The sequence below is a fragment of the Emydura macquarii genome, unplaced genomic scaffold (genome assembly GCF_026122565.2).
Source record: "Emydura macquarii macquarii isolate MOO-44397 ecotype Brisbane River unplaced genomic scaffold, CSIRO-AGI_Emac_v2 contig_1363, whole genome shotgun sequence".
Taxonomy (NCBI): Eukaryota; Metazoa; Chordata; order Testudines; family Chelidae; genus Emydura; species Emydura macquarii.
In genome coordinates, this window is record NW_027131500.1 from 560180 (window position 1) to 575021 (window position 14842).

Here is a 14842-nt window from a genome sequence, read left to right on the forward strand (position 1 = left end):
TTTACTGGACCTAGTGACTGTTTGGGAGCCAGAGACTGAAATGCAGTAAAGGGGGCTGAGTATACTTTTTTTTAGCTTCTTGATAACCAGGGTGGGGAATCAGAAGCATTGTTTGTGGCTGGTTGGGAAGTCTGACTTCAGTGTCACCCACTAGTGTTGGTGGAATTTGCTGTCCTTTTCCAGCCTGCCCTGACCTTGGCATTTTCAGGTGGCTACCCTAGGCACAGACCAGTCTCACACACTAAACTGTGTTCAGATCAAGAGGTACAATCCACTTTCTCAGCTAAGTCCAAGTCCAACTGTTTTTCCTGCAAACCAAAAAATTTCCACTCTAACCAGGGGAAAGTAGAAAAAGAGAACATCTTATGGGTTATTTTTGTTTTGCTTTTTATCTACCTGTATTCTGCACTGACAAATACATTTAGAAGTATTTTATTTATGCAGAGAGAGCCCAATACACTCTGAGACCCAAACTTGCATTTTGGAGGAAAGAATGGGAAAATGTGATATTAGGGATGTCAAAATTGTTCAAGGTTTGCTGACATTCTCCCAGTACACTGCTGTAATGTGAATGCTTTTTAATTGGATTATGAAAGTTACTGAGCATTTATTTTTGGCATTTTGATAATATGCATTTTTATTTAGCTCCTCTACATTTATCTGTATTTGCGGATATATTTTAACTTCTTAATCGGAGCTTCAGTAATATCTATCATTTTGAAGGCTTACACTTAGTTTTATTTTGTATAGAATTTAGACCTTTTAGGGATGAACGGGGATCTTAGCCTGACTGTTTCTGCAGTCATTTCCCAAGACCTTGGCTTAAACTATCCCAGATGAGATTATAAATTATACATTTAGTTGATAATTTAGCAAAGTCTTTTATTTTTAGTTTTTGTTCATGTATGTCCTAATGTTTTTCCATCATTTATTTCTAGCCCCTAGGGGTAATTTAGGATATCTTTTGTGTACAGATGCTATTATTATCACAGGCCCCAATTCAGCAAGGTACTTAAGTATGTGCCCAACTTTAAGTATGCAAATAGTCCCACTGAATCAGGGCCTAAGATCCTGAACTAAAGTCACTTAAGTCAATGGGAGTCTCTCAACTGGCTTCAATGACCACTGGATCAGACACTAACTGAATCAAGTCCTACATGGTTAGTATCCTTACCTAACAAACTGCTCATTTAAGGGCTACAAATCCTTCCCTCTTTTCTTCTTTTAGGGTAACCCTTGATTTTCTAAAAAGAAAACAGCTTTAATTATTATTTGCACTGTGGTAGCATCTAGAGGTCTCAGTGAAGGATCAGGGCCCCACCATAGTAGGTACTATACATACCAACCTAAAATGAAAGAAATGCCTCAGTGAAAAGCACTGAGACGGAATGTCTTTATAATTATATTTGGTTATAATCATTCAATAAATGTGTTACTTTCTGTTCCTATTTTTTAAATAGATAGACTTTATATTCAGGTTAATTAGTACAATCCAATCCAAGGATAATTAGTTGCAAGCCTCGCGTGCATAGTGCTGATCAGACTTGCTGCATTGCATAGCGCCCAAAACATTCAATTTAGATTTTGACAACAATTTTGTAAAAATCTAATTATTGAAATTGATACGAAGCTGACAAGATCATCAAAGTGTAAAGAAATAAATGTATATTAGTTTAAGAAAATGTAAAAGCTTTTCTGCGGTGTATCTTATTGAAACAGCTTTCAAAGATTGCATAAAAAAACTAGAAAGTTAATTTATATCTTTTCTACAGTGGATTCTTGATTTATGTAGATAACAGGGCAAAGTGAAACAGACAATATGTAATTTGCTAGCCAGATGCAAGGAAGACTGACTAGAGAGGATAAACACTGACTGGTCAGAACTAGCCAGCAATTCCATGGTCATAAGAAGCACCAAAATAACAATAAGCCTACTGTTGTAAGAAATAATGAATAAATGAAAGCAATGGTTAAAAATAAAGATAAAGAACTACCCATTAGAGCATTAGCAGAATAAGTACAAGTTTATTAGAAAATATATTTAGAATGGAATGTTTATAGATGAGGTAGTTTTAATAATTTGTACCTATGTGATGTTACAAGACAAGGTATAAAGATGTATGTTTTTAACAAAGGGGGGTGATGGAGCAATCCAGATCGGACCAGCATGGATCTATAATGACATAAACAGCTTATCTGTGCCACACGATTGGGTAAGATCATTACACTATCCTGCTCTATCTGCTTTACTTAAGTTTTATGCTTGAATAAGATGATAATATATTGTCCTATATATTGTCCTAAAAATTTCTTATTAAAGCTTTAAATTAGTTAGGCTTAGTAACTGGTGTGGACAGTGCTTTTGACGCACAAAAAGTAGCATCACTGATTTAAAAAAATCACATCTATTAATAATAATCAAATGTGAATCACAAGAACAAAAAAAAAAAGAGAGAAAATCAAATCACAATAAATATAGCATTGGAGACTTTATTGTTCATCCTATTTCTCTGATGAGCAGAAACAGCTAGCTGGATTAAAATAATACGATTAAGATCATGTCATCTACATGACAAGGTGTTGTTAAAACTTATGGCTGGTTAGCTGGCAAAGCTCGATATTTTTTTCCCTCCTCCTAAAGGATGGTCAGTCATGTATCTATTGTAATATAGTTCTGAACACTGAGATTACTACTACGCCCTTGCATAAATACTTATCAAATAAAAGGTCCCCCAAAACACCATAAACTTCAAAGGCATCCCACTGCAACAAAGCAAAAAGCACAAAGCAGCATGTGAAGTGTAAACTCTATGTACTTGCCAAAACTTCTCATGGATTTTCCAGATTACAGATAAGCACCTTTCTATCACCGTCCTACATGATATTTTCTGCTTTAAAAAGAAATATCACAAATACCATGATAAATTCAATTATGATGTTGTGGTATATGTTCATATTTTTAGTGGGTAACACCAAGTCTATTCTCTCACCAAGGCCTCCTTTTGTTCATGTAATGACAAAGTTTTGTAACACGTGGCAATCAGGCTACCACCTTCTGTTACAGCAGCACTCATGTGGACTCACGCACCCAGAAGCTCTATAGATTATTACCAAGAGTCATAATCAGGCTACCACCTTCTGTTACAGCAGCACTCATGTGGACTCACGCACCCAGAAGCTCTATAGATTATTACCAAGAGTCATAATCATGAGTCATCATCAACTCTCATGAAGTCATCTTCAACATCCTCTCCTTCTCTCTTACCTAAGCCCTTACCAAATCCTTTTGTTTCTTCCTCTACAATACCAAACATTGTCACTTCTTTTATGATTACTGCCAAGATACTAGCCCAGGCGTTAGTTATTTGATTTCTCTTCTTGACTTCCACAGCCTAATGCTCTTATCCGAAACATTTCCAAAGAATCAGAGAATCATAGAAATGTAGGACTGGAAGAGACCTCAAGTGGACAGTTAGCCCATTCTCCTGCATTAAGACACGACCAAGCATACCCTGACCTTTGTCTAACCTGTTCTTAAAAACCTCCAATGACAGGGATTCCACAACCTCCCTTGTAAGCCTATTCCAGAGTTTAACTATCCTTACAGTTAGAAATTGCTTGCTAATGTCTAACCTAAATCTCTCTTGCTTCAGACTAAGCCCATTTTTTCTTGTCCTCCCTTCAGTGGACATGGAGAACAATTGATCCACCACCCTCTTCATAACAGCCCTTACACATTTCAAAACTGTTATCAGGCCCCACTCAGTCTTCTTTTTTCAAGATTAAACCTGCCTAATTATTTAAGATTTCCCCATAGGGTCCATGTTTTCTCTACCTTTTATCATTTTGTTGCTGTAAACAGGATTCTACAGTTTTCCACATCTTTCTTACAGTGTAGAGCCCAGAACTGGACACTGCACTCCAGCTGATGCCTCACCAGTTCGAAGTAATAGACAACTACCTCCCATGTCTTACATATGACACCGCAGAATGATATTTGCTTTTTTGCAACTGCATCACATTGTTCACTCATATTCAATTTGTAGTCCACTCTAACCCCCAGATCCTTTTCAGCAGTACTCCCACCTAGCCAGTTATCCCCATTTTGATTATCTGTATTTGGTTTGTTTCTTCTTAAGTGTAGTTCTTTGAACTTATGTTTATTGCCTTTAATCTTGTTGATTTCAGACCAATTGTTCAATTTGTCAACGTAGTTTGCATTCTAATTCTAAAAAGTACTAGCTTCCTCCCCCAGCTTGGTGTCATTCGCAAATTTTATAATCATACTCTCCACTCCATTCTCATGGCAAGTTATGAGAATGTATGGCATCTCTGAAAAATTGATCAAGCTCATAGAAAACATCTACAGCAAGCTGATGAATGCAGTGAAAGTTGACAAGAAGCAAAATGTTTCAGGATGACTGAAGGAGTGGCAAAAGGATAAATGGTATTACCAGATTTGTTCAACTTGATGCTGGAAGTAATAATTGTAGCACTGACAGATGAAACGGGTGTAGTCATGTTAATATGTAGGATGACCATGTATAACCTTAGATTTGCAGATTATATTGACCTCATAGCATTGACCAAGAGAATAACTGACAAGGTTGACTAGGAAAGCAGAAAATTCAGATTAAACATCAGCAAGGAGAAAACAAAAATTATGGCATTTGGAAGACAAGAGAAAGAGATAAAGATCAAACTCAGAGACAAAGAACTAGAACAAGTGGAAAAAATTGCGTATCTTGAAGGTCTAGTATCAAAGAATAGGAATTGTGAAGATGACATAAAAAGAAAAAAACAACAGACTAACCACTGTATTTGGAAAACTCTGCAAGATCTGTAAAGCTAAAAACATTTCAATAAAAACAAAAATCAGCATATACGAGATAACTGTCGTGACAATACTGCTGTATGGGTCAGTATGCTTGAGTACAAGGATAGCTAATGATGAAAGATTTTGACTGCAGAAATGAACTGGCTGAAGATAATATTGAGAGTTTCAAGACTGCAGAAAATAAAAAGATGAAGAGATAAGAAAATGGCTACGGCAAGAAATAATGCTGTTACAGAAGATTCAAAAAAGACAACTGTGGTTGGTTTGGAAACGTGTCAAGAATGGACCTGGAAATATACCATACATGGCAATACATATCAGAATGCAAGGAACTGGAAACAGAAGAAGACCAAGGATGTGTTGGATATACACGAGATGAACAGAGTTGTGAAGCTGGTACAAGACAGAAAGTGGTGGACAGACTTCATTCGTCCTCATTGCTGCTGTTGAGCTGACACATAGGAACCAAAGAAGATGACTCCTCTCCACTTCATTATCCAAATTTTCATTAATTGAAAATATTGACTATTACCAGATCCAGGGCAGACCCTGCAGGACATCCTAGAAACCACTTCCTCCCCCCCACAGTCAGACAACAAACCTTTGATAACTATTATTTGAGTCCTGTCTTTCAACTAACTAGTTGTGCACCCACTTTATAATTTCACCTAGACCCATTTCCCTAGTTTTGCTTATGAGAATATCATATGAAACTGTCCCAAAAACCTTACTAAAATCAAGATATATCATGTCTACAGCTCCCCCCCCCATCAAGTAGGCCAGTAATCCTGTCCAAAAAGGAAAAGAGATTACTTTGGCATGATTTGTTCTTGACAGATCCATGTTGGCTATTACTTAAAACCCTATTATCCTCTGGTTGTCATCTTCTTCTTCTACGAGTGTGACTTTCTGCACCTCCAGAATTCCTGTTTTCCTCACAAAGTTCAAGGTACTTCACTTTCAAAGCATTGCCCATGGTCCCATCTTATATTTCATTAAGAAAAGTGATGTTTATTAATTTAGAATCAAGTTTATATATATTCAAATATGGCTGCTTGCAATTTTTATGCTGAGAAAGTCATGAAAATTGAAATCAACAGTGACTTCAGCAATTAATCAATGTTACAGCTTCATCAACATGATTTTCACATAAAATTAAAAATTGATATGTGAAATCTACTATATAGTAAGACTAAAAGAAATTCAGATACATATTTTAGCAACAAAAAGCAATTTTCAAATACCCCAATTAAAATATGTTCTCACTATTAGCTTTACCAAATATTTTTTTCTCTGATCATAACTCCGCTAACTTTGGCCACAACTGAAGCAGGATGTATGTAATAATATAATAACCATAACTTTATAATTTTAGCATGGATTTTTCTTTTAAAACTATAGACAAGGTATTTAGCTGGTAAATTGGCTTATGGAGCTATGCTCTTTTACATCAGCTGAGAAACTGGCTCTGTTCTCTAATGTGGTACAACTTTCTGCAAGCAGAACATCCCCCAGTGGAGTCATACAAAATGCACATTTAAGTGGTTGAATATGTGCAGTTGTCTTTAACTATAGTCCAAGTTAAGTATTTTCAAAGAGTCAAAGCTGGAAAAGTTCAGATTTAAAGAAAGTTTCCAGACTGTCTTTATATTGTATTTATGAATCCAATCAAATGTGTGCTTCAACACACAGCATTCATGTTGAAGCAGCTTTTTACAATGTGCACAGATACAAGAATAATTGTATGGCAACATCTTGAACTGGCAGGCCCTTTTACCCTCCCCTTTGCCTTAACTGGTTTCTTGGTTGAGTCTCATTTCTAACAGAATTTTACCCTACCGGGATAAAAAGAAATAGGAGAAACTCCCTTTAGGAGATTATTACACATGCTGGGACAAAAATTCATCTCAGTTACCCTGGCATAAACCCAAGGTCAGCTTGTTGATGGTGGTAGAGTTGTTCCGGATTGATTATAGGTGCATAACCCAGTGCCAAATCCAGTCCTCTCGCCCCAGGGACACAGCTGATCTGCACAGGAGCATTTTAAACCTTTTTCCGGAAACACGGGGCCCAGAGGGGAAGGTTCATTAGAGCTCTGGGGTTCCCCAAGGGCTGCATAATCGGGGTGGTTACCCATTAGGTAGGCAGAGCGCAAGCGCCATACCTTTAAGGGAGGGTAACACACCCCTTACCCCAGCAGCCCCCCAACACAAACTGAGCCTCTTCTCGGGCAGTGAGGCAGGCTCTCAACGCCCCCCACGCCCTAGCTGCCTGGGCAGGGGAAATCCTGGGCCATGGGCGTTTTGCGATTGACCTCAGCGGGGCCAAGCGTTGACCCCCCGGGGGTCAGACACAGCCACCCCCCCGCTCCCCACTCACGCTGGGCCGGCGGCGCTGGGGGCGCAGGCTCCGCCCTCCGGATCGCTCTCGGACACCCCTTCCTCGCCGATGTCGGGCAGGGTGATGAAGAGCAGCGGCTTGGCGCCGGGGGCTGCCCAGGCGCCGGGCTCTCTGTCCGCGGGAGCCGCTGCCTGGCGCGGGGAGCTGCCGCCGCCGCCGCCGCCGCACGAAGGCTGCGCCGCCCGCCCCAGGGGCGCCCCTGCGGCGGAAGCCGGGGAGCCCCCCGCTAGTGGGGGGAGCGGCCGGGGGCTGGAGGGCAGGGGAGCCCGTGGGACGGACGGGGCGAGCAGGGGGTGGACGGGGGTCGGGGGAGGCAGCGCCCTTGGCTCGGCGGGGCAAGCGGGAGGCGCCGCGGGCACGGGGGAGCAGGCGGCGGCGGGGCCCGGGGCTGGAGCCGCGGAGGGCTTGAAGAGCCTGGCGAAGATGGTGCCCAGGTCCAGCACCGCCACCTTCATGGCTGCGCGTCCGGCCGCAGCCGCGCACAGCCTCCGCCAGCGGCCGGGGCTTGAGCGTCTTCCCCCCGCCCGCCGTCCGGGGCCAAGGCGGGCGGGCGCGGAATAGTCCCCAGTCGCTCACTGCTCCCTAGGGGCTGGCAGTGGCAGGCTGCCGCCGGCAGGTGCCCGGGAGAGAAGCAGCGGGAAGGGAGGGGGCGGGGGGTTGCTAAGCTAAGCTAAACAAAAACCCTGGAGCTGCGGTAATTGGGCGCTTGACGGCAGCTCCGGGGCCTAAGAGTCTGAGCTGAGACGGGCGCTGACACTGACAGTGTGCACCGCGTACAGCCCCCTGGCATAGCCCTGAACAGGGGACCTGTTGCTGAAGAAACAGACCTGCCCGAATTATACATCATCTGGGCGGGTCAAAAACAAACATAGGCTGCTGGAGCCAGCCATCCCTTGGAGCCTTTGCTGGCTGCCAACAACACGAGCTTTGTGGGAGGAAGGGGAACATGCAAAGACAATTGGACACTTTCTACATAGCAAACAAAGCATGTTTCTGAAAAGGCTTTTGGTTTTAAGTAATGTGCTCTGTTTGGAATGAGGAGCATAATTCTTAAAGCTAAAATCCCAGCCAACACAGCTCTTAGGCCTGTCAAACAGGGGTTTGTAGTAAAAGGTGTTAACTGTTGTGGCCCTGTGAAAAATCATCCCTGAGAAGAATTGATGAAAGCTAGCTGCCTTGACTCAATCCAGCTAAATCCAGTCATGTTGCTGGGTTAGGTTGAAGGGAGGGGGGAAACAACAGCAGTAATTTCCCCCCTTTGATTAAAGTAGAACACCCCCTGGTTTGCAAAGGAGGGCCGGCTCCTAGCTCTTGCGTGGAGAACTGCATAATGAGGCTCTGCACAGGCACAGAAATCCATCTGCAAGCTAAAGGTGACAAGAATGGGGTCTAGAAGTCTAAATGGCTTCTCAGCTCTTTATGGATCTTTGGATAGCAATAATGAAGAGTACAGTTTTACATCTGTGCTTGGTTGAGCAACTTTTTTCTATAAGATGCAGACCTCACAACCACAGTTATCCATGCCATAGTTTCAATTTGGATTTTTGCAGTGTGTTTTATAGGTTAGAACACCAGAAGACTCCTTGAAGCTTCAGCTAGTGTAAATTGCAAGTCACTAGAGCTTGGCGATTCTAGGGTTTTGGAATGTTCCCCTTAAGCCAAGACCTGTGGGTAACTAGCATAAATTAGAGCAGCCCTCAGATCTGAACAGTTTGCCCCAGGATCTAGGGCCACAGAGGTATCTGGAAGCCACCTTTGCCCATCACCCTTCATTTTGTGTCAACACAGATTGGTTGGACCAGAGAATCTGGCCAAATGTTTCACTGTTGATTGGTGCCTCTCAAGGAGTATCACTAACTAAAATTATGAAAAATTTCTTCCTCCATTTGAGCACTCACACACACTCTGGTTTAATACTATTGTGTTGTTTGTGCATAAAAGTCTGCTACCATTTTTTTTAAAGAAAAATCATTAACGTATTTAGTGAGATGATCATTTAGATTGTTACAGTTTACTATTCAGGGAGTCTCCTTTGTGAGGCTAAGTTATCTGTGTATAAATACATTATGATTAATTATAGGAAATCAAACTGCATTTGACTTTATTTAATTTCTATTTTAATGTTCTTTAGTCAATTTTCAACAAAGGAGACTGTGAAAACATGCATATCTTAATAAAGTTTAGGTGTTTTGGGGGAAATATTAGAACAGGTTATTACTATTAATATTTGTATTACTATACAAATAAACAACCACCATAATAATCTTAATAAGAAGAAGAATTAATAATACAATCCCATCCAGAGGATTCATTTAGAATTGGATCAAAAAGAGAAGTAAAAAAGGGTATAGTAATCAAGACAGGAGATGATCTTGGGCAAGACTTACGGCAACCAAATAGAAAGAAAAATATGGCAAAAGAAACAGCAGTTTTGGACACAAGTGGACACAAGTGGAAAGTGGTGCAAAAGAAGAAGGATTCAAAGATGACTGAAGTTATGGGCCTTTTTGTCAGCGAATATTAATGGTATTGTCACAGGTAACAGAACGGGGGAGTGAAGGTTTTGTAGGAAGATGCCCCTCTTCTCCATATCTCTAACCATTGTTATGAGACAGAAATTTCTCAGCACCGATGTGCCTGATCCTGCGAAACGTTACTCAAGCGAGTATTCCTTGTGGAAATAGTCCATCAACTCAGGCCTTTAGTTCATAACTCTAAAAATAAAAAATATTCAAGGAATGAATAACAGCTTAGTCTTTACTGTTTTTTAAAACTGATCTTGCTACTTTACCTCTCTCAATTTACAATAGTTGTCAGTGAGATAGTACAGCGTCACATCCTGAAATATTGGTTTACAACCATGTGCAGGAAAATCACTACATATGGGACAGATTGTGGTTCATCCAATACCTGCCCAGCATGAATGTACAGGATGAACCACAATGTGCCCCATATGTAGTGATGAATATAGTCCTCCCCTTCCCTGACGTCCCATACTGTGAGAAGTCGAACATGGATGTTTGTGGGTGAGGATTAGGTGTAATTTTGGCTCCACCTTCTCCCCAAAGCATCAACCAATGTACCTGTGCTGGCATACCAGGGGGCATTGACTATTTCGGTGTAAGATTGGAGCAGAGGGGAAACTGGGATGCAGATTGTGATCTGTGCATCTTGGTCTGTGTCTGGGGCAGTGCAAAAATACTCTGCTCCAGACATAGGGCGCATGGCAAAGCCATAAGTGCAACTCATGGTAGGATGCCCTCCGTTTATTCCTCTCTTGGCCAAAGAGCCCTGATATGCATATCTTTCTATGTAAGTCCTATTCAGGCAGGAATCAATCTCAGATGAGCACTCTTTTTATATATGGTATGTTTACGTTTATCAGAAACCCCACATTTTGGGGGAATGCAGTCCAAAATCTAAGTGATAGCAAGGGGATTAACATATCTACACAGAGCTTTTTCTTAATATTAGTTTTATTGTGGTTTTCATCTGTACCGTTTGTTTTTCTTTTCTATAAGTACATAAGAAAGGAAACCTTGCACATATAAGAGCTGAAATAATATATATGTATATATATATTAGAGGAAAATATGATACTACATGGCCAACTAAGATAGTTTTCAGCCACAGGGGGCAGGGATGTCTGAAAAGTAGTGGGTATATTTTGTTTATAAATCTACTGGGGACAGTAAGACTCTAGGTCAAGTATCAGCAATCCTGTGTGCAGAATCAGCCCTGAAACAGGAATGATTGTGCACGTCACGATGTATGTATGACTCCTCATCAATGAGTCACACCAAATGAACAAAGTCATACTGGCTAACAGACAAGTTACCTGGCAACATGTCTGTAGCTAACCTGATCTAAAGACATGATAAATATTAGCAGCAAGGAACATTTTATACTGCTGTTCATGACTGACTTCCTAATACCTGGTACATGTTTTGGGGGTTACATGTATGTTACTATTAATATTTATAGTACTCAAAAGTATAATATGCTATTTACAGGCATGTAAAAAGACAGGTCCTTGCCCAGTCTCAAAGTCTAGGGCCCTGATCCTGCAATAACTTATGTACGTGCTTAACTTTAGTATCATGTGTAGCTCCATTTATTTCAACAGGATACGCAGGATAGTAAAGTTAAGCATGTGTGAAAATGCTTGCAGGATCAGGGCCTAGGTAAACAACTTCAAGACAAAAGAGGAGAGGAAAGTGATCTGATACAAGTCATACATTTTAAATGTATTGATGCTTCACTGCCATTTTCTACTGTTTATGAGCTCTATGCTTAACTGCCTCAATAGTTTTATTTTTAACTTTTGTCTTATTTTCTCATTGTGACATCTTCACAATCTAACTGCTGACTGTAAATAAATTTGATTGCAAATGGAATAAATATAATAAAATCATTGCATTATAATAATGGCAATATAAATAATTGCAAATATAATAAAATAGTAATGTGCTTTTTTGGCATTTCACTTATAAACAAGCAATTTCAGTTTTAGCATGGGCTTGTATTCTTAAAGTAGTTACAATATAAAAACAGTATTAGTGTATGGATTATTTAAAATAATTTTATTCAGTCATTTGAGGCGCTTTATGTTTTCCTGGAAATCCTTTTTGTAGCAACAAACAACTTTTGAAGAACTTGATATGAAGATTTTAATTTGTAAATATTGTATACAGAACAATATTAAGTCTTTGTTTCACAACTAATACTTTTATTACACATGTTAATAGCTAATATTTGTTAGATAACATCTTATTGAATTGGGGTAAGAAATCTAATTTTGCTATTATTTTTCATTACAATCAAGATTTAGAGAATACACAAGGAACGCTCCACAAGTTAATCTTTAAATAGAAGAAAGTGTAATTGACATGGTGTAAACCTGGCACCACATCCTTAAAGCCTTGCCTCCTCAACTTTCATGGCTTAAACAAGAAGAGAGAATTTGTCACTTGGACTGAAAAGAGGATCAGAAAGATGAGATGACAGCATCACAATGAGGATAATCCTGTTACTGTAATTAGGGAATCATCACATACCAGTTCATCTGTAAACAAAGCCCTTTATTTTCGTGTAAGATCGTCTGTAATCAGCTGTATGTATCCTTCAATCTCTACCAGTGCACACAAAAACTCTTAGTTCTTTTTTGTTAATTTTTTCTCTTTAGCTAAACTTTATTATATAGCATCTGTTATCATAGAATAGGTACATTTAAAAAAAAGTTATTAAAAATGATGCTTTTACAAATTGACGTACATTTTATAGGCAAAACAGCTTTTCTTGTATGATTTATTATATACATAAAGAGGTACCAAATTCTCTGAAATCTGTTACTGTAAAACAAACAGGTAACTCAATTGCATGAGTAGTCAAACAGTCCCCTTTATGGGGGGCTAAACCATTTTGAAAATGATGAGGGAATACTAGGTTGAAAGAAAAACTATCATGGAAATATTTACATTACTTCATTACTGAGATAACAATTGCATAGTTAAAGCTGATTTCTAGAAAGAAAGAAAATAAAAGCTTTTGAAGTCCTTTTTAGTAACAGTTAAAAACACTAATAGGAGGTTAAAATATTTTCTGGAATCTAAATTCCAATGTGTTATGTGCTCCAATGCTTCATAAATTGTAAGTGGTTGCAAACACAAACAAGAGTCAGCAGAGTATGCTTTGCCAGTTCCCAGTTCCCTCCAGAGTTATGTATCTGCCAATGGCTTTGGCCTAGATCCAAAAAGGGATTGGGGCATTACAATACTCAGTGTTGCAACACATAACTTTAGTTGTCTAGAAAATCGCTGGAACAACAATGGGCTCCACAAGCCCTGAGTTAGGCACTTAGACTCCCTATACAGTGCATGGGGAGAGATATGTGTCTAAGAATGGGATCCACAAAAGCCAATGCACTAGGTGCGGAACTGCCTAAGCTAGCCAATAGGAGATGCTGACAAGAAGGGGGTGTCCAAAGCTCCATCCCTAGGTTCAGTACCTAGGTCCAGGCTGCAGGAAAGTACCTATGGCTGCTAGCAATCCACAACCAAGAACTGCAATTAGGTGAATTAGGCCACTAAGCCGTTTCTTGTGAGAATGAGTTAGGCACCTGATTAAGTCCACATAAAATGGCCAGCAGGAGCAGCCTTCCTTATTCATACCTTTAGCTCAGTGGTTAGGGTATTCCTCTAAGATGTCAGTGTTCCTAGTTCAATTCCCTTCTCTGCCTGATAAGAAGAAGGGATTTGAACAGTCATTTCCCACCTCTCCAGTCAGTGCCCTAACCATTGGGCTTTATAGGGGTTTTCACTCTTTCTTTGACCAAATTAATATTTAATTTTAACTTCAACAAGGGAAATTGGGAGAGTCCCCCAACCAGAATGTCCTAGAGACCAGTGAGAGAGATGGGGAACTGAATTGAGGTGTCCAACACCCAGGTATGTACCCTAGACTACAGCTTATAAGGGAATGGTTGTCATCTTACCCTCACCCCTACATCTGGTGTTTAAGGACCTATTTCCCTTTGAGGATTTGAGCCTGGATGCTTTTCTGAAGCCAGCTAACCCGTATTTGTTTGGATTCTATCCATATGCTAAAAGTCCTGCAATTAAAGCAGAACCAATGAGTTCAATATACACATAGTTAAATTGTCGTATTCTATCAAATTTCTTTATAACTCTTCCCTTCCTTTTGCCAAAGAGGAAAAAAAAGAGATTATGGATCAAAAGAAAGACATCGCAAACAAAAGTCAATAGAACAAACAACTGTGTAGTTAATTTACTTTTAAGATTTTTCTGCCCACTCCCATCTACAGCTTTATAGTTTTTAGCTACAATATTAATAAAATGCTTACATAGGCAATACAAATTAGTATTTCTGCTGATCTTCAAAAATCACCTATCCTGGATTTCTTCCTTTTCATGTTTCATCAGTAATTAAGGTAATAGTGATGAAATTATGCCCTCGGTCACACCTGTGCAGCCCCCATTGTCTTCAGATTTATGCCACAGCAGCCCGTCCAACCTCTGCCTTCATTTAGTTTGTACAGATGTAACCGATGGGCCTTGTAACTGCAATTTGGTAAACAATTGTTTTGATTCACAAGAAGAAATATAACTCAGTTAACTCTTAGTTTTGTTGATCTCCAGGAGTAAAACAAAACCCCTATTTTAGTCCCTAAACTAAATAGATATTATTCTGAATATATACACATACCTGCAAAGTAAAAAGGAGCTATATTTATAGTCTATTTTCAGAGTAATGCTGAGGTTTAATTGACTCCACTAGTGTGCTCAAATACTTATACTGCGTTATTTTTCAAATAGAAAAGATATTCATATTACAGATGAGAGAAAAAGTTTGTCATACTTCAGTTACAAAATCAAATGTGGCTTTGACTCATGAATTAAAAAAACCTTTCAAAATCCTAAATCTATGTTGAGATCAAATAGAATAGCAGCAGTGCTTCCCACAGAACATTTGACAGTTCACTCAAGACAAACAATTTATATTTATATACATTTTGGTATCAGAGTGGGAGGAGGTTCAACCAAGAAGATTAATCAATAGAAATTATTAATTATGAACATGAGAAAA

The 14842-nt window shown here is 39.6% G+C and overlaps 1 protein-coding gene across 1 annotated transcript in view; it reads right to left on the minus strand.

Moving 5' to 3' along the window:
- FAM149A (family with sequence similarity 149 member A) overlaps positions 1-7825 on the minus strand; it is a 58903-nt gene extending 51078 nt beyond the window's left edge. The window contains exon 1 of the mRNA XM_067551599.1: positions 7217-7825. Within this exon, the coding sequence (XP_067407700.1) occupies positions 7217-7692 (476 nt within the window). The 5' untranslated portion in view covers positions 7693-7825. The remainder of the gene's footprint in view (positions 1-7216) is intronic.
- Positions 7826-14842: the final 7017 nt, after the last annotated feature.